The 21,314-nt window shown below is 37.7% G+C and overlaps 1 protein-coding gene across 3 annotated transcripts in view; it reads left to right on the plus strand.

The window, feature by feature from the left end:
• The first annotated feature begins 9,456 nt into the window (after positions 1 to 9,456).
• Positions 9,457 to 21,314, plus strand: part of CPED1 (cadherin like and PC-esterase domain containing 1) — a 320,724-nt gene continuing 308,866 nt past the window's right edge. For all 3 annotated transcript variants that reach the window (XM_081244675.1, XM_081244676.1, XM_081244677.1), the window contains exon 1: positions 9,457 to 10,842. In XM_081244675.1, coding sequence (XP_081100801.1) covers positions 10,594 to 10,842 — 249 coding nt within the window. In that variant the 5' untranslated portion in view covers positions 9,457 to 10,593. The remainder of the gene's footprint in view (positions 10,843 to 21,314) is intronic.

Here is a 21,314-nt window from a genome sequence, read left to right on the forward strand (position 1 = left end):
CAAACTCATTTGTTTTATAGGAATTGGTCAAAGGGAAAAAGCCTTATGTACAGCCTTATTTTAAGAGAAAGTTCCTTGTCGGAGTCAGGAACATCCCTATTTCCAGCTGCTATAGCCCCTTTCAATGTATGAGTTCCACTACTTAACTAAATCACTCAGAAAAACATTTTGACAAATTTTAAGCTCAGACACTGAATACTTTATGAAGTGTGTATAAAGAAGTAAACCAAAATTTTGTGCAGTTATTTAGTAATGGGTAGAACCTGTTAATATCTGAGATCTATACAATGGGCCAAACATGGAACTACCTCATCAAAAAAAAAAAATGTGGCCAACTATTAATATTCTTTGTGACATTTACATCAAGGAGTATATGAGCATTTTTGGTATTATAATATACACATTCAAAATCTTTGTTGTACAAAACTTGTGTAACAGTTGGTGGCACAAAAAATCCAAATGTGGATTCACAGTTTATAGGTGGTGAAAATTGAGGCCTTACTGCTGTGGAGTGTATATTACAATGTTCATGGTGACACATTTGAAGCAATAAATGGCTTAATTAAATGCCTAAATGAAGCTGAGTGTTTGATAAACATACAGTCATTCTTTTTAAGGGCAGTTCATTTTTTTGCTCTTTTCTCCTTTAAAGAAATTCCACATATTTTAGATTTTTAACCATCTTTGTTTTGTGCAATGTTAGTGCTCTTTGTCCTTAGATCTCAGAAATAGTCTTCTTGATCTAATTAATTAATTAATTAATTCAGTCTTAGTAAAATAAATGTTTAATATACTGCCAGGAGTAAGATTCTTTTTGTAGATGTTGTAGTGTTTTCCTTCAACTCTCACATTTAACAAAAAATCTTTCAACAGATGGGTTTTAAGAGTAAAAGAATATCCTCAAAAATGTTCATTTTTGTAATTAAACGTTAAGTACCTAGATGTTGAAAATACACAGATGAAGGTATTTGTGTGTATATGGGCGTGTGTGTGTGAGAGTGTGTGTGTATGTTGGTGGGGGAAGTGGGAAGGATGGACATGTTAACACGTAATTGCTGTATTTTGATAAGTGCTGTAATAGATGGATGTACAAAGTATTCTAGGAACACTGGGAAGTTTAACATAGGAGGTATCATTTGAACTGATTCCTAAAGACAGATGAAGCAAGGAAGGTTTTCCAGGCAGGTGAAATTGTTCTAGAGCCACAAACATTCTTGGAATTTAAAAGTAGTCTGGAATGAGTGGACGTGGGTTAGGAAGATGTGCTGTCAGGGAAGGAAGCTGGGAAGCTGAGCGAGAGTGTATTCCTGGGCATTTTACACTGGGCCATGGAATTGTTTGTCAATAGGAGTAGTGATAGCATTTACATGTTGTCAGTTAAATACTTTATGATTTAACAGTTTAGTGAAATCATAGCACTTTTCTTATTGAGACTATAAACTAGAGATGACAAAAATTAATTAGTCTATAACTTGGAAGTTGCTTAAAAATTCTAAATTTAGGGTGAAACTTTTCTCCCAATTTTTGAAACTACAAATCAGAATTGCTAGTCAAGAGTTTTAGATTTCCCTACTTAGATGATAAAATCTAAATTATTAAAACAGATTGTAATTTCTGAACCAGGATCTTAATATTCATGTTTTGATTTTGCTACAGAGAAAAAGTTTAAAGTGATTAAAATATGAAATGACTTGAAAGTTGTTTTGTGTTTAACTTAAGTTTGATAGTAAGGAAGAGATATACCCCCTTCTGGCCATTTCCATTTTAAAGTAGTAAGTCATGTCTATCTTTTAAGTCAATATTTTAACTTAATAAATAAGATAAATGACTTTATTTACTAACAACTTCCTGGAAACCTAGACATAGTAAAATTTTTATTTGAAAGAAATTTAATAATAAATTCTTCAGAGCCATATACTTTTCTTCACTCCTGGCAAATGAGACTATAAAGAGAACATTATAATCATTCATTTCTCTGCTGCTCATTGAAAATTCAGAAGCCAATGTGGGAGGTGAGGGTGAGGAGTGTGTACAGGTGTGTGTGTTGCTTATTCCCGTTCCCCACTTCTACTGGCCTGTTAGTGAAGAAGAGTAGTTTTTCATAGGAAAGTGTATACTTGCTAGTCTTTAATGATGAACTAGTTTAAAACATATACAAGTTTAATATTGCTTGTAGGAGAAAACAGTGGTCATATTTTAATTCATTTTGCACTGTTAAATCTACTCCAGTAGAGGGACCCTCCATGCTAATATGTTAAAATAAGAATAATTATAATCGGTACCAAGTTACTTTAAAAAGCTGTCTAGGTCAAATGGAATACAAGGGACCAGGCAGAAATATTTCTAAATAACCCTGAGCATAACTATGAGTCAGCTCATTGGAGTGATTTTGCTAATATTATAATTAGCCCAGTAGAAACTTTTAATGGGACCTCCCCAGTATGTCCCATTAGAATTTATCAATTTTTTATTTGTATCCTTGAAGCGTTTATATATTTATCTTCAATATGACAAATAATTGTTTTCTTGAATAGTTTGAGGCATTGATTATAAGGATAATTTTTTTCATGGGTTTCCCAAGTGTGCCAAAAGATTTTTCACTTTTCCAATGGTTGCCACTTGTGAATGTTTGAGAGAGTCCCCTTATCTGTTGAAAACAAAACAAAAAAATAAGCTCATATATTAGCATATGATTTAAATATAGAAGTAGTCTTTTGGCTTTATGTGGTATACATGTAACCAAAGAACCATACTCTGTCAAAGAACGTTTCCTTCTTAGCCACTCAGATTGGCTAAATGAATGCCAGTCTTCATTGGAGTGATAAGACCAAACCTACCCCTTCCCCTCTCCCATCACACACATCAGTCTTTCAGGGAGAAAATTTAATGCTGGGAAAATTTCAAAATACTTTTTATTTTCTGAAAATAAAAATGGATGATTGAACTGTGATTACATTTTTTTTAAAAAAGCAAGCTAAATTATGTGGCTATCTTGAGAAAATTTCTTTCAGTATATTATGGTTTCCAAGGAATATTATATTGTCAATCTACAGAGAAGAGGAATGAAATTTCTAATTAAGGTAAAGACCATAATTTGCTACTATGATATAACAAATTGAATTAGTTCATGTTTTATATATTAATTGATAAAAATTTAGGAATTCTGGCTCCATGCCAAGGTGTAAGTTTACATCTCAAAATAGTAAAACATTGGGGATGTATAATTCATTGGATTAAATATTCACCATTCTTCCTGTGTAGAGAATGCGAACCTTAAAAGCAAATTTGGAAGGCTTAGAGGAAATTATATGCCCAAGTTGCATTTGTTTGGGGGAGCAGTATAATTACGCATTCAAGAAATGGTAAAAATCCCAGTGAAACTAATTCTGTCATTGCCACAAGCTGCTCAGGGACTCACTATTCTAAATTAAGTAACAGACCATCTTTGGCACCCACATGTAAAACTTGTGCAACAAACTATTCCTTTGGTTAAACTTCAGTTTCCCAATGCCAGCCCTATTGACATTTTCTGCCAGATGATTCTTTTTTGTGGTGGTGCTGTCGTGTGCATTGTGGGATGTTTAGCAGCATTCCTGGCTGGCATCTACACACGAGATGTCATTAGCATCCCTCCTGGGCCCACAAGCTGTGACAACCAGAAAAGGCTCTAGACAATGCCAAATGCCCTCTGGGGAGCAAAATTACCCGCACTAGGTTAAATGTTAACAAGATGTGAAATATTTCTTGTGGGAAAAATGGCAATAATATGGAAAAATATTTGAATTTATGATGTATAGACCTCTACAAATGGGAACTTTTAAATCACTTGCAGGAAGACACTGATAGATACTGCAAGAATATGGAGATGAGTAAAATAGTTTCTGTCAGAAAGCAGTTTATACTGTAAAGAGATACAAATACACTGATAACTAGAATACAGCATGGAATATGATAAAAGTAATTTTGGGTACTGGTGCAAACAAATTCAAAATGCTTATGAAGAGAGAAAGTTGTGAAAAATAAGTAGAGTGACTGGTCAAGAACTATGGAGAGCTGGCGAGTGTACGTCCCATTTCAGAAAGGCAGCACCGAGTGTTCTTATATGGACTCTCCAGGAGATTTATATGCTCAGAAACACTGGTCTAGTGGACAATTTAAAATGATAAGCATTTAGGGACTTCCTTGGTGGTGCAGTGGATAAGACTCCGTGCTCCCAATGCAGGGGGCCCGGGTTCGATCCCTGGTCAGGGAACTAGATCCCACATGCATGCCGCAACTAAGAGTTTGTATGCCGCAACTGATGAGCCAGCGAGCCGTAACCAAAGAGCCCTGGAGACGCAACTTAGGAGCCCACCTGCCGCTACTAAGACCCGGTGCAACCAAATAAATAAATAAATAGATTTTTTTAAATGATAAACATTTAGTCTGGAGGATTTAGTCTATCTGGACTGTTTTGTTCATCTAGAAATTTAGAGACTATAGAATGTATCTGTTCAAGCAAACATCAAACAAGAAAAAGATAGAAAAACGAAGATTTTCACTGTGGTATTTTATTTCCATGTGTAAATTGAACAAATGCTGTGCCTGAGGGAAGTCCCTTCTACCCTTTAATGCAATTCCCAGACCTCTGCAAATCCTGAACTCACCATTCAGCAGGCTAGAGTGGTTTTAGAACCACTACAAAGGAAGGGAAAAATCTTTTTTTTTTTTTATTGCACTAAAACCCCATAAAGTTTCAGTGGTCTTAAATTGAAATCCATAGATTTGTACAAAAAGTGACTCCACATAATGTTTAGGAGAGAGGCAACGCAATTGCGTTAAAAGGAAATTAAGCAAGTTTAAATGTTGATTGCATTAGAAATTGCAGAAAAATTGCAAAACTGTTTTAGGATTTCTTTTCATACTTCTCCAGCATATCAAGAAAAAGACATGAGCCTAACTGTTGACAGAACTTTTGGTTTTTCATTATAATGAGTGGGAGCTGTAAAGTTCTAAAGACAAGTGAAAGGATGCACGATGCTAACCCTGATATAAATTAGTGCTCTGTGTTTGCATGGCTTTGTGGGATAACACATGATCAGGTGTATATGCACGTAACTTACACTAGTGCAGCATTTTCCTCCACAAGGACAGTGTGGGCCCTAAGGCAAGAATCTGACCTTGCACACAGACTTTTCTATTCAATCTTGCATATATTTTGCACCATTGAGAATAACCACATAAGCTTGACCCATGTGGTTGTCCTTATTCTACCTAAAAAACAAAAGAGGTTTTGCTTTGTGAGTTTACAACTAAAGATAGTGGTAATATAACAGTATTCTCAGATAAATGAAGATAATGGCCTTCCTAGTCTGACAGTTATCATAATATCTTCATTAATAAATCGTGGGGAAGAAACTTTTTGGATTCCTGTCTACACATGGCTAAATAAACTCTTTAACTTAGAAATTAGAGCCATCCTTGATCAGGACCGAACTCTCCAGTTCTATCCTTAATCGTCTCCCACTAAGACATAAAACCTGCAGCAGTTGAAATATTTGTGACTTTTCAGGGCCCAGTTGAGAAACTGCCACTTTCCTGAAGCTTTCCTTATCAATTCTCAAAAGATGTGAACTCCCAATTACAATTCTCCATGGCACTTGACTTATCTCCATCTTAGTTGTGGTTGGGAATGCTATGTTTATCAGCTTCTTTTCCTTTTCCTCTTGGGCATGTAGCTAAACCTCATTTTCCATCTCAATTTCAGTTAGGTGGGTCCGTATGATTGGGCTCTGACCAGTAGAATGTGGACCGAAGGATATATGCCAATTTGAAGCTTAGTCCCAAAAGACCTCTCACATAATTCTCCTTGCCTTTCTCATTTCTCATCTGCTAGTAGGATTCAGAGGATCTCAGTGAGTGTCCAAGATTCTAGAGTATGGAAAGTCACCAGGTGGAAGGACCTTGGGTACTAAATGTCTTAATGGAAACTGAGAAACACTGGAAAATTATGTGAATGCAAAATGAGATTTTATTGTATCAAGTCTCTGAGATTTCAAAGTTATTTGTTACAGAAGTTATCCTATCCTGACCAATTCATCATTTTGTTTATCAAATTTAGTCATTTATGGTATTTGTTATACGTCTTCAGTTTTCCACATTGCCTGGGATGATGTTTTTGCATAGTAAAGATTGAATATGTAATTCGTGATTTAATAGTTTCCTGTATTTTCAGAGCTTATGGGGAAATTTCAATAGTCATTATTAGAAGAGAGGTGGTAGGAGCTGGGAAGAGGTCATTCAAACTCTCTAGGGAAGAGGTACTGGAAGGTGAGTGCCCAGGTGTGACTGACAGCACCCCCAGGACTTAACTCATGACATCACCACTAGTATCTACAACTGAATTTTACAGTGGCCAGGAGCTTTCTTTTTTTTTTTTTAAGAAGATGTTGGGGGTAGGAGTTTATTAATTTATTTTTGCTGTGTTGTGTCTTCGTTTCTGTGCAAGGGCTTTCTCTAGTTGCGGCGAGTGGGGGCCACTCTTCATCGTGGTGCGCGGGCCTCTCACTATCGCAGCCTATCTTGTTGCGGAGCACAGGCTCCAGACGCCCAGGCTCAGTAGTTGTGGCTCACAGGCCTAGTTGCTCCACGGCATGTGGGATCCTCCCAGACCAGGGCTCGAACCCGTGTCCCCTGCATTAGCAGGCAGATTCTCAACCACTGTGCCACCAGGGAAGCCCCAGGAGCTTTCTTGAAAGAAAAAGGCTTTCCCCTGCAGGAAACCAAGTGAGCCCAGAATCTGAAGACTTCCTCTTCTTACCAGGTTGCAACAGAGAAGAAATCCGTGTCAAAAATGCATCCCTATAAGCATAACTTCGGAGCCTCAGGTGACCTGTGAGATTATCTAGTGATCACTGAAGCCCCTATTTTATGAGGAAAGTGACACTCAAAGAGACAAATACTTTCCCAAAGTTCCTGATAGGATACTGGAATCTTCTCTATTAGAGATAGCTTTATTTCTCTAGTTTAAAAAATAAAATAATTTTTAAAAATACCTTTTCAAATAACAATTATTAAATTCAACCTCTCCTTTCACCCCCACTTCATATCAAAGCTGAAAGGGAACATAAGTGTGATGGAAGAGTATATTTTGTGTTAGAGAGGTTTGGAGAGGAAGATTGTTGTGTTTTGTCCAACCTTGAACTATGGAATTCTCAAAGACCTGCCACTCTGTTGTCCCAGGTTGATGCCACTTAAATACAGGCCCTTGAATACTGAAGTGATTTAGGGAAAGAGGTACTTTATGAAATATATGCACAAAAACATTCAGTCTGAAACACTGCCAGAATCCACAGTTTCATATCATTCTACTGCGTGTTACCCTCCTACTCCTCTCACTGAAACAACTTGCTCTCTGTCTTCACTGTTCCCCGATCTGACACCTCCAGACTCTAACACATGCTCCTACTTCACCTTGCCTTACAACTAGCGCATAAATACCTCCCACTTGTAGTCTCCACCTTCTAGTCACTCCCATCCCTCTCTTGCTCTCGTTCTCCCAAACCAGCATCGGCCCGCCACCATCACCTCAAAGAATAAAGGAAAGAGAACTAATACTAAGTGCTCGTGTTTGCTTTGGGGGCTTCTCCAAGAGGCCCGATATGTGATAATTATCTGTTCATATGTCTGGCACCAAACCAGACTGAGCTCAGCTCAGCCACAGGATTGAAAACATAACAGACATGCATTCAGCATGCATTTTTCCAACACACGTGCACAGAACGCTTATCGTATACATTATTTCATCTAGTCACGCCAACAACACTTCAAAGGAAGCATTAGTATCCTCATTTCACAAATCGCTTGTTTAAAACCATGTGATAGAGGCAGTGCTATGATTCTAAGCCCAGATGGGGCTAACTCTAACGTCAGATGTTGTCTATGGACTGCCTTTGGACAGCCTTAGTCTATTCTTATCTTATTTCCCGCCTCTTCTTTCCAACTTCCCACTCTAATTATCCCTTTTCTCACTTCTGCAGATAGTCGTTTATTTACCATCTTCCCACTGGGTTTTTCAACCTGCCAGTATCATTTCTAGAACACTAATTTGCCATCTTCTGATTCCTGTTACTTGAAGTGTAGCTATAAAATTAACTATGCTGTTGGCTTTCACTTCTCCCAGATCAAAGACAATATGATTTTAGCATCTGATTTATGTTTTCAATTTAATAATGCATAAAAATAACCCCTCAGGTTCCTCAGACTCTCAGTCTTCAGACTTTTTGCCTTAATAGAAATGCGTGTTCATTCCTTCTCACCTAGTAAAGAACTTCGTCTCACCTCAGATCACACCAACACAAGGACAATTCCAGTTTAGAGATCTCCAATTCCTATTATCTCTCAAATTACATTGTAACTATATCTTCCAACACTACTGTTTAGCCATTTCCTCTTAAAACTCTCTTGGCTTCTAAAAGTCAAATGCCACTTCATTTTCCCCTGCTATCAATACCTCACTTGTCATGGGATTGAGGACTCTGAATCTATAAATAAAAAATATTAAAAAAAAACTGGAGGGGATATATGCAAGGGTTCGGGATAAATCTAGCTTTAGTGTGAATACGTATTCTCTAAAGCTTTAATTAATTTGTTAAGGTGTTAAAAGTAGTTTCTTACAAGCGAGAAGCGTAGATGACCTTTTGTCTCTGAATCTATAATAGCGAGGCACCCGTAGGGGGCGCTCCGTCTCACAAAATACAAGTGACTGACAGCGTGCCTAACGGATGGGATCACTTTAGAGGTGTGGCCTCACAGGAGAACCTCAGCCCGCAAGAACGAGTTTGGGTTAGAAACAGGTCACAAAACCTATTTAGAAGAGCCTTGGAAGAATATCTGCTATGAGCCTAAGCCAGTCCTGGGTGTTCAGAGATCTCAAAGCAAAGGCTGGGAGAGGTGAGCAACATGCACTGGACAGTTTGCCTTTCTCCATGGCATTCCCTGAGCTGACTCAGCAAAAGTGGATGGAGTTTGCAGACTTGCCCTGTTAGGGGTTCCTTGTGGCAGTCTGTATAGCGTTAGATTGAGTTGACTCCCGGACAAAGCGTGCTGCGTACCCCTTTCTGATGACCAAAAGTTACCAACGTCTGCTATAGTTCACTCATTATGGGAGTGAAGTGTCAGGCAATTAGCCTTTGAAAGACTCAGCCCTAGCCCAGGAAAGGAGCAATAATGTGATATGAGTTAGGTACTGAGCAGAAAAAGATCATTTCCAGTGGAATCAGTGCATACGACAGACTTTCATGTTCTGAGGTCCAGACAGTACGCGTGACCCTCTTATCCCCATAAGAGTGACCGTAATTCCTTCGAGTGAAGATCCTCCCAATTCCCTCACCGAGCCTGCTTTAGTCTCCCCCTCAACTTTTGTCATCAGCTGACGAAGGGCTATTTGTTTTTCCAATGCTGTATTAGAAAAAAAAAAAATACAGAAGGGGTCAAATATCAAATATGTATTTAAAATTCTGCAGCTCTGGGTGGACAGTCGCATTTCAGGGGAAATGAGAAATGTTGTTTCCAGTCTGGAGAAGCCCACCCTTTCTGATCCTGGGCTAACGGCGCGCTCCGGCCGCCCCCGAGGACCTAAGAGCCCGGGCCTCAGCCCCGCCCCCTCGCCGGACCGTGGCTGCGGCGCCCGCGGGCCCCGCGCCCGGCTCCCTGCGCCCTGCTCCCCGCTCCCCTCAGCGAGTGCGGCCGGCGCGCGCGTGTGGCTCTGTGTGCCTGCGTGAGTGTGTCCGTGGGTGGGAGATGAATTGGAGTCACACGACTGGGTGTTTCCTTCCGAGTGGTTTTGATCAGCAATCCATTAGGGCATCATGGAAACTTTTTTTTTTTTTTCTGGCTAAAAGGATGAAAACTGAGTAAGTACGTAGAACTTTGAACTTGAAACGGAATGAAACAAATATAAGCCAAACCCTGCGGATGGTAACCATGTCCCTTCAGACCCTTTTTCTGTTAAAAGCCGGGAAGGCTTACAGGAAAGTGGCAGTTTAAAATGGAATGAAGCAAGCAGTTAAGAAACATGAAAGGCTGAAAGCAGGACAGCTTTCAAACCGGAGGAAAAATGAGGAACTGTTAAGGCAAGCTGGCCCGCCTCCAGCTGTGCAACAGGCACTTTGGTTTAAACCTAGTGCGTTCTCCAGTGCTGTTTTTAGACTCCAGATTTACTTTGGTGTTGTTTCTCTTTTCCTGTGAAGCTTTTACTGTGAGCTTAAGGATGTTGTGAAAAATAAGGCATTACCGGAAGCAACAGTTTGACAGCCTGGGGTACGCTCAGGTTATTAGTTACAGCTATTATTATTTTGATGTCCTTTTTTTAACCGAGGCCAACCACTTTTTACTGTCATCCATGGAAGGGCTCTTATTAACAGCCTCAGACTTTTGGGACCGATGATTCTTTGGCAGGATACTTCGGAAAGTTCTTAAGTGGGGATGGAGCTATCTTGATTTGATTTAAGTTGTGGAAAAAGAAGAAAGATTTGTGTTTTTCATGCTGACAAAAAATAGCTGCTATGACTTTTCCGGCAACGTGGACAGGGGCCAAGTGAAGCTGAACTGGTCATGGTCTGTCGTCCAGTGTTCCTTTGTCGTCGGCGATTTTGCCCCCGGCCCTTCTTGGTGGGCTTGGTGGTGGCAATCTGTCTCTTCTACCAGACCCTGACATTCCGGGGGGCAAGGAAGCTCACAGGTGCTGTCCCTGAGGCTGCCCCAAACACACCCACCGAAACCCAGGCAAGCAGATGCAAGGAAGGATTCTCCCTGGACAAGCAGTGCTTACTTCTCTCGGATAAGGCACAGGAAGTCAGAAAGGTAAGGCGGTCATAAGCTTAACCTTGACATTTTCTGCAAAGATAGCAGTCTGCTTCTCTCTGTCCCTTCTGTAAGACTAAAATTAACTTTCATGAGGTCTGAAAAGGATCCAGAGTATACACAGTCCAGACAGTGACCTTATGACAGTGAAACACATGTTAGCTTAAACTTCTTACGTTTACTTCCAGAGAGTCCTGGTCATTATTTTCTCTCTCAGAATTTCACTTCATTTCAGCTAAATGAAATAGACAATTTGGAGGAGATGGGAATGATGTGAATTCTTTCTAAAATACTGGGATTCTGAGAGATCTGAAGATTTACAGTTCAGGAACAAAAACCAAATATTCATAAAATTTGGTAAACGTTGAGTGTCTCTTTCCTCAAGGCAGTCAGTATGAGTGGTCAGACCATTCCAGACTTGAAGTTACTGCAAAATTACATTTTATAATTGGTTAAGTCTATTTGTCACATTTCTAAAGCAATATATTTATTTTTTGAAGCGTTTAAAAAATAGTATAATAGGCTTCTTCAAAAGAATTGACACTGCATTTTATTGCTTATAGAATTAGGAAAATACAGATTATTCTATACTTATACTATTCTAATAAACTTTACCAATCTTACCTGTCAAGTGTTGGAAAAACACAAAACATAAGTAAATACATAGAATTTCTATTTTAATATACCACTCTGTTCATGCCTGTTAGTGAAATGAAGACCTTTAGAATAATCCAGTCTAGAAAAGAAGCAGAAAAACACACACAGATATTCATGATAGCAAAACCACTGATTTCTATGCTACAGCAATAGTGTAGCAAGATAATTTAGGAATCTGTAAGTACTATCTTATATCTACAGTAGATTTAGGTAGGTCCTATGATCATGGTTAGTGTTTGGAGCAGAATTTCTTGTTGACTACCAACATTTACTGCTACCATTATTGCTAACACCACACCATCTTGTTTTAAAAATTCTTTTATGTATTTCATTTCAGACTCATAACCCTTTGAGCTAGGTAAGATAGGTATGATGACACTCAAAGTTGTTTAGGCAGGCCACATTATGACATGATACATCCATCTGGTTCCTACTGCAGGGAAGATGCTCTAAAAAGTAAATTCAAAGCTCTGATAACAATTTTTGAAACCACAACTGTAAGAACTTACTGAAATACGAGATAATATCAGGTTTGAACAAAGAAAATGTGAAGACTTTTGAGTGATTGAGTGACTTATTTTAGCAACAATGTCAAGAAATATCTTGACCAAGAAATAGGACAAAAAAGCAGATAATATCACTAGAAACATATCGAGATGAAACTTCAATGGCAAGTGTGAATCAAATATTAAATTAATTGAAGAATTTATATTTTTTGTTAATTTATACCAGCATTAACTTAACTCTTATCTACATTTTTAATACATTAAATTTATGATGGGTGTAAACTATGACTTTGAAAGTCACTTCTTGTTTGTTTCCAATAAGTATAATTTCTTTAAAAATATTTGAGACAGTTTTGCTCTTTAAGTACCTAAAATTTTTGCTAAGAACTTTGGACAAAAAGGTTTTTATTCATTAACTTACGGCCTTTCTTACTCACTACTTGACTTTACGGTGACTCCTGTTTTTGACTGTGACTTAGGCATATGTTAACTGTTACTTGTAGGCTGTCACAGAAAATTCCATTTCAGCTTTGGACCTCCTGCCACTTATAAACCATCTGAAACTTATTGGCTGCTCATGTAAAACATTCACTCTAGAATGTTCTTCACAAAAAATGCCTAACACATGATGATTTTTTTCCACAGTCTTAAATATTTTAACTGTAAGCAAGATTCTGAAGTCACAATTATAGTTCAGAAGCTCAGTGGATATGGAAACTGAATTTCCAAACATTTGCCATGTACCTCTATTTTCAACTTAACTTGGGCCAGCCTTTGGTTTAAGAGCCAGTTTTTATTAGACAGAAAGTATCATGTGGAAGTTAGTTAAAATCCAATATAAATTAGTTCTCCTTGTAATATATGTTCCAGAAAAGAATCAAATAATAATCGCTTTTTGAAGATTAAATATTCTTTCAGACAGCTAAAGTGAAGAAAGAAATGTGTTTGGAGTACATACATAGATCCTTCTCAAAAACAGCTACTTAAGAAGTTCATTAAAAAGATAACTGATAAGATGCTACCTAGATTTTCCTCAAGACCTAAAATATAGCTTTTTAGGCATTTTATAGAAGATGCATTGTTTCTATCTATAAATTTTGGGTTTTGTTATTACTTTTATTGGCAAACCAAAATATTCATTTTACTATCGCTTTCCCTTACTTGTATCCATCCATCTTTAGGTGATTTTTAAAGTTACCTAAAACAGCTGGTTTTGACCTAAGGTTCATGGATTCCAGAAAGTATTTGGATGTATAAGATGTCTACCAAACCCAAGCATTTTATGCAAAAAAATGTGTGTACATGTATGTGCTGTTCTCTGGGAAAAACTATGATCCTCTTCAGATATTCAGACCTAAAGAAACACTAGGAAATAAGAAAATACTTAAAAAGCAGTACATTTCAACTTGATTGCCTCTTCAGGAAGTGTAAGTTGGGTCTGAGTTTATAAATCTAAAAAAGGAAAAAAAATCTTAACGAATCCACTAGAAGACATTTGAAAAACTATTTCAATGAATGCTGTAGTGTCTGCAGGGATAAACATTCTGAAACCGAAGTATACTCATAGAGTATTTCTCAAATCATAGTTTTCATACTTTCATGAATAAGCAATAAGTATTTCCCAGTTGTTTTGGTTGTAGTTGTTTCTAAGAGAGGACCTTTTATGCTTTACCAGCCAAGTAACAGAGCGTTCTGTAGTAGCAAATATTTAAAGGTAAGTGACTGTGCTCTTTACACCTTTGTAATTGGGATCTGGTTCAATGTCTCAAACTGTTTTCAGCACAGATTGAGATCATGGTATGGTATATGCCAACTTTCCATAGTGAGGAAGTGCTCTCCCTCCTCTGGCCAAATTTTAATTCCTTTTTCCATTTGAGCTTTACAAAGAGCCTTGCTAAGCAGATGTACTTTTGTCATTTCTTCTGGGTTTTCTCCCAATATTAGTTGCTTATGCTGTGTCTTAAAATTATTTCAACTTAATATATAAACTGAAGACAATTTCAGTTATCTTCACTGAAGTGGGTCACACAATAGATTTATTTATTTTCCTAGAATCTAACATTTCAATATTCCATAACACAGGAAGCACATTAAATTACAAACAGACACAATGGAAGAAAATTTCCTCGGTAAATGCTCCTTTAATGGAAACTTAGCTCTTTGGGGAATATATTTGTACTCACCATAGCCATGTGTTTCTGATTATCTCTTGTTGATGTTCCACAAGGAGACTATTTCTTTGTTGTTTGACTTTTTGTTCTCCATTTCTTCTTGACTATTTTCAGTGACAGTTCCCCACAACTACTCTCCCAGTGTCCAACAATAAGCCAATGCAGATAAGTGAATGTTTTCACTACAAATACTTTTTATTTAATCTGTTTCCATTTCTAATAATGCATGATATATTTAACATTTGAAAATTCTAAAAATTACTTGTTTAGCCTAGATTTTCCCGAAACAGAACCTATGGCAAACACTTAAATGATAACATTTTATTGGTTGGTACAATCCCAGCAATATGAGAGGGGGGAAATAAAGAAAGAAGGAGAACAAACACAAATGGGTGAATTATCGGGAGACATTTCCAGAGAGGCCGTATTAAACTACTACATCTCAGAACAGGCATCTGGGGAAAAGGGCAAGAAGGACAAGCAATTTATCTCTCTCCTGGCTTTCTCTTTCTTCCGTCTTTCATTGGTTAGAATTGGTCCCATGCTACCTCTAAGTAGTGTTGCGTGGACTCTCTGGGTGGCCATGGGGGAGCCAGGGCCTCGGTGGGTGCAGTGCTGCCAGGTAAAAGCGGGGTGGACCCTCCTTTCAATCTGTAATGTGCATAGGAGCCTCCAGGTCTCTGGTGGGCATGGTGGTGAAAAGTGTCCATAGCTTTATGATCACAACAATGGCATGAGTAATGCCCTTTGTAGGGTAGGGCAGGGTGATCTAGTGTCTGATCCAGTAGTTGTGCTAATTTTGCTTTCTAAAATCCACAGAGAATTTCTAAATATGTTCCTACTCTTGGGAAATAGCATCACTTTCTTTAAATGAAATATTGGTAACTATCTCACTGAGAACTCTCCTCTCCAACTGAAATAGAAAACCCCTTCCTTCATCTTTACCCTTTCTCCTTCTCATCCCTTTCATTCATTCATTTTTTTCATTTATTTAGTAAATATTTGTTGAACAATTTATACTTGCCAGACACTGTGTCAGGTACCGGTGATACAGGAATATACAGCACTCTGAGACAGACAAGTAAATAAAGGGAATGTTAGGGAATCCATAACTTTAAGGCAACATTTTGAAAGATGAGAAGGAACTAGAAAGGGTAGAGAAAGAAAAGAGTATTACAAGCAGAAAACACCACATTTGCAAAGAAGAAATTAAAGAGTGTGTGTGTGTGTGATGTGTTGAGGGAAGCAGAGCGAGAAGGCAAATAGATGAAGTAGAGAGTTCAGCAGGATCTAGATGTCAGAAATGTGGGCATGATAAGGAGTCTAGATTCTGTCCTGAAGGCAACAGGGAACCCCCAAAGAATGGGAAGCAAAACGTGGCATGAATAGAGAGAACACTCCAGAATGCGCATTGCAGAATGGACTGGAAAGGATTGAATTGAAGGCAGGCAGACCAGTTGAGATGCTGTTTTAGAGATGGGAGTTGTGCGGCTGCAAGCCAAGGAATCCCAAAGCTTGCCAGCAAACCACCAGATGCTCAGAAGAGACCAGGAAGGATTCCTCTACAGGTTTCAGGGGTAGCATGGCACTGCTGACACCTTGATTTCTGGCTTCTAGCCGCCAGAGTTGCGAGACAATACATTTCTGTTGCTTTAAGCCACTCAGTGTGTGGTACTCTGTAATGGCAGCCCTGGGAAACTAATAAAATTGGGGAGGCAGAATGGTTCAGCACATGAGCACTCAAGTCAAATCAGTAGCACTTGTTACCTTGCTACCTTGGGAACATTTCCTGACCTCTTCAGGATTTTGTTTCCTCACCTGAAAATGCATATATTATCACCTTACAAGGCTACCATGAAGCTTAAATGAGAGAAGTCATGTGAAGCACTTGAAGTGTCTGGCGGGTAGGAAGTGCTCAGTTAATATTAACTATCAGGATAATTATTATTTAATCTCTTTGAGGATTTACCCGTCTCTGTAGTTTCTATAGACCCTAACATTTGGCCTTCCCAAAGTAGGTGAGCAATGAGTTATTGCTGCAATGAACATAAGTACTTGGGTAAGGAGAGTCTGAGATGAAAGATACATTGAGTTTCTCTCCCTGTTCTCCAGCCTCTAAACTATTGCCTTTTCACAGTAAAATGAGCCTTTAGAACCAAGATAAAACCTAGGGAGGATGATATGTCACTCAGAGTGAGGCCTGCTTACCTCTAAGCAAGGTCTTCAGTTTGGGCTGAATTTTTCTTTTTTTTTAAGTTTACGATGCTAACACTATCTGCACGTTATAGCTGAGGATGTGGAGAGATGAGTTGGGTGTAGAGTAGGGGAAAGAGGTTAAGATTTTTGACACTGAATATTTGTTTACTATCTGTCTCCCTACATAGAATATAAGCTTCTTAACAGCAAGGACTTTATTTGACTGGTTTATTGCTACATCCCCAGTGCCAAAACAGTATCTGACATTTAATGAGCACGGAATAAATATCTAGTCAATGAATGAATAAATAAATGAATCATGAGTTTAAGGGCCAGAGACAGTCCTCTTTAAAGCAGAGGCCAGGAGATGAGCGGAACTCCTCCCCTCTCTCTTTTTCCCTTCACTGAACTCTCAGGTCCTCCACTCCGTCTTTTCCCTGTACCAATATTCCTCAAAGTCCTCCCTGTACCATTTCTTGCACTTTTGCCTAGTGTAACGATCTTGCATTTTGCTACATTGAATTTGCTTCATCAGTTATTATACAGCTCTCTTCTTCTCTTGAGCTCATTTGTCTCTTTGGGATTCTTCTCCTCTAAATAAACATCCTCAAGTATCTACCATAAATTACAAAACAAAAAAATCTCTCCTAACCTATATGCCTCGCTAAATACTTCCATCCCTCTTGGCTTCTCTGTCACGATGATTTAACCCCTCTTTGTCCCAAGCAATTTCCATTTTTTTAACACATTCTGACAAAAATTGAGGTTTTCCTTTTACATGTTTTTATATTTTAACCAGATTTGGATGTAAATATTCTAAAATAGAGCTGATGGCATCTAAAGACACAGGTCTATGTATAGGAGTCTCTCAAGAGATGTTGTCAGCATACTAACAGGTATATGATTTTCCTAGAATTGTTTGGGCTAATGATGAGCATTTAATGCTTGTGGATTTCTCTGAGATAGTTTTTTTGTTAGTTTTTATTAATCTACTTGAATATATTTTATTTTTTGATGTTTTTCTTATTAGTTATCTATTTTATACATATTAGTATATATATGTCAATACCAATCTCCCAATTCATCCCACCACCAGCCCCGCATCCCGCTTTCCCCACGTGGTGTCCATACGTTTGTTCTCTACATGTGTGTCGCTATTTCTGCCTTGAAAACCGGTTCATCTGTACCATTTTTCTAGATTCCACATATATGTATTAATATAGGATATTTGTTTTTCTCTTTTTGACTTACTTCACTCTGTATGACAGTCTCTATGTCCATCCACGTCTCTACAAATGACCCAATTTCGTTCCTTTTTATGGCTGAGTAATATTCCATTATATATATGTACCACTTCTTCTTTATCCATTCATCTGTTGATGGACACTTAAGTTGCTTCCATGTCGTGGCTATTGTAAATAGTGCTGCAATGAACATTGGGGTGAATGTGTCTTTTTGAATTATGGTTTTCTCTGGGTATATGCCCAGTAGTGGGATAGCTAGGTCATATGGTAATTCTATTTTTAATTTTTTAATGAACCTGTGTACTGTTCTCCATAGTGGCTGTATCAATTTACACTCCCACTAACAGTGCAAGAGGATTCCCTTTTCTCCACACCCTCTCCAGCATTTGTTGTTTGTAGATTTTCTGATGATGCCCATTCTAACTGGTGTGAGGTGATACCTCATTGTAGTTTTGATTTGCGTTTCTCTAATAATTAGTGATGTTGAGCAGCTTTTCATGTGCCTCTTGGCCATCTGTATGTCTTCTTTGGAGAAATATCTATTCAGGTTTTCTGCTCATTTTTTGATTGGGTTGGCTGTTTTTTTAATATTGAGCTGCATGAGCTGTTTATATATTTTGGAGATTAATCCTTTGTCCATTGATTTGTTTACAAATGTTTTCTCCCATTCTGAGGGTTCTCTTTTCGTATTGTTTATGGTTTCCTTTGCTGTGCAAAAGCTTTTAAGTTTCATTAGGTCCCATTTGTTTATTTTTGTTTTTATTTCCATTACTCTAGGAGGTGGGTCAAAAAGATCTTGCTTTGATTTATGTCAAAGAGTGTTCTTCCTGTGTTTTCCTCTAAGAGTTTTATAGTGTCTGGTCTTACATTTAGGTCTTTAATCCATTTTGAGTTTATTTTTGTGTATGGTGTTAGGGAGTGTTCTAATTTCATTCTTTTAAATGAAGCTGTCCAGTTTTCCCAGCACCCCTTATTGAAGAGACTGTCTTTTTTCCATTGTATATCCTTGCCTCCTTTGTCATAGATTAGTTGACCATAGGTGCGTGGGTTTATTTCTGGGCTTTCTATCCTGTTCCATTGATCTATATTTCTGTTTTTGTGCCAGTACCATATTGTCTTGATTACTGTAGCTTTGTAGTATTGTCTGAAGTCAGGGAGCCCAATTCCTCCAGCTCTGTTTTCTTCCCTCAAGATTGCTTTGGCTATTTGGGGTCTTTTGTGTCTCCATACAAATTTTAAGATTTTTTGTTCTAGTTCTGTAAAAAATGCCATTGGTAATTTGATGGGGATTGCATTGAATCTGTAGGCTGCTTTGGGTAGTATAGTCATTTTCAAAATGTTGATTTTTCCAGTCGAAGAACATGGTATATCTCTCCATCTGTTTGTGTCATCTTTGATTTCTTTCATCAATGTCTTACAGTTTTCTGAGTACAGGTCTTTTACCTCCTTAGGTAGATTTATTCCTAGGTATTTTATTCTTTTTGTTGCAATGGTGAATGGGATTGTTTTCTTAATTTCTCTTTCTGATCTTTCATTGTTGGTGTCTGGGAATGCAAGAGATTTCTGTGCATTAATTTTGTATCCTGAAACTTTACCAAATTCAATGATTAACTCTAGTAGTCTTCTGTTGGCATCTTGAGGATTCTCTATATATAGTATCATGTCATCTGCAAACAGTGACAGTTTTACGTCTTCTTTTCCAATTTGTATTCCTTTTATTTCTTTTTCTTCTCTGATTGCCATGGCTAGGACTTGCAATACTATATTGAGTAATAGTGACAAGAGTGGACATCCTTGTCTTGTTGCTGATCTTAGAGGAAATGCTTTCAATTTTTCACCATTGAGAATGATGTTTGCTGTGGGTTTTTCTTATATGGCCTTTATTATGTTGAGGTAGTTTCCCTCTATGCCCACTTTCTGGAGAGTTTTTATCATAAATGGATGTTGAATTTTGTCAAAAGCTTTTTCTGCATCTATTGAGATGATCATATGGTTTTTCTCCTTCAGTTTGTTAATATGGTGTATCACATTGATTGATTTGCGTATATTGAAGAATCCTTGCATCCCTGGGATAAATCCCATTTGATCATGGTGTATGATCCTTTTAATGTGTTGTTGGATTCTGTTTGCTAATATTCTGTTGAGGATTTTTGCATGTATATTCATCAGTGATATTGGTCTGTAATTTTCTTTTTTTGTAGTATCTTTGTCTGGTTTTGGTATCAGGCTTATGATGGCCTCATAGAATGAGTTTGGGAGTGTTCTTTCCTCTGCAATTTTTTGGAAGAGTTTGAGAAGGTTGGGTGTTAGCTCTTCTCTAAATGTTTGATAGAATTCACCTGTGAAGCCATCTGGACCTGGGCCTTTGTTTGTTGGAAGATTTTTAATCCCAGTTTCAATTTCATTACTTATGATTGCTCTGTTCATATTTTCTATTTCTTCCTGGTTCAGGTTTGGAAGGTTATACTTGTCTAAGAATTTGTCCATTTCTTCCCTGTTGTCCCTTTTATTGGCATAGAGTTGCTTGTAGTAGTCTCTTAGGATGCTTTGTATTTCTGCGGTGTCCATTGTAACTTCTCCTTTTTCATTTCTAATGTCATTGATTTTAGTACTCTCCCTCTTTTTCTTGGTGAGTCTGGCTAAAGGTTTATCAATTTTGTTTATCTTCTCAAAGAACCAGCTTTTAGTTTTAGTGATTTTTGCTATTGTTTTCTTTGTTTCTATTTCATTTATTTATGCTCTGATCTTTATGATTTTTTTCCTTCTACTAACTTTGGGTTTTGTTTGTTCTTCTTTCTCTAGTTCCTTTAGGTGTAAGGTTAGATTGTTTATTTGAGATTTTTCTTGTTTCTTGAGGTAGACTTGTATAGCTATAAACTTCCCTCTTAGAACTGCTTTTGCTGCATCCCATAGGTTTTGGATCATCGTGTTTTCATTGTCATTTGTCTCAAAGTATTTTTTGATTTCCTCTTTGATTTCTTCAGTGATCTCTTGGTTATTTAGTAATGTATTGTTTAGCCTCCATGTGTTTTTTTTTTTTTTTTACATTTTTTTCCCTGTGATTCATTTCTAATCTCATAGTGTTGTGGTCAGAAAAGATGCTTGATATGATTTCAATTTTCTTACATTTACTGAGGCTTTATTTGTGACCCAAGACGTGATCTATCCTGGAGAATGTTCTGTGTGCACTTGAGAAGCACGTGTAATCTGCTGGTTTTGGATGGAATGTCCTATACATATAAATTAAATCTATCTGGTCTATTGTGTCATTTAAAGCTTCTGTTTCCTTATTTATTTTCATTTTGGATGATCTGTCCATTGGTGTAAGTGAGGTGTTAAAGTCCCCCCACTATTATTGTGTTACGGTCGATTTCCTCTTTTATAGCTGTTAGCAGTTGCCTTATGTATTGAGGTGCTCCTATGTTGGGTGCATATATATTTATAATTGTTATATCTTCTTCTTGGATTGATCCCTTGATCATTATGTAGTGTCCTTCCTTGTCTCTTATAACATTCTTTATTTTAAAGTCTATTTTATCTGATATGAATATTGCTACTTCAGCTTTCTTTTTATTTCCATTTGCATGAAATATCTTTTTTCATCCCCTCACTTTCAGTCTGTATGTGTCCCTAGGTCTGAAGTGAGTCTCTTGTAGACAGCATATGTATGGGTCTTGTTTATGTATCCATTCAGCAAG

The sequence above is a fragment of the Mesoplodon bidens genome (genome assembly GCF_964165515.1).
Source record: "Mesoplodon bidens genome assembly, chromosome: 9".
Classification (NCBI taxonomy): Eukaryota; Metazoa; Chordata; class Mammalia; order Artiodactyla; family Ziphiidae; genus Mesoplodon; species Mesoplodon bidens.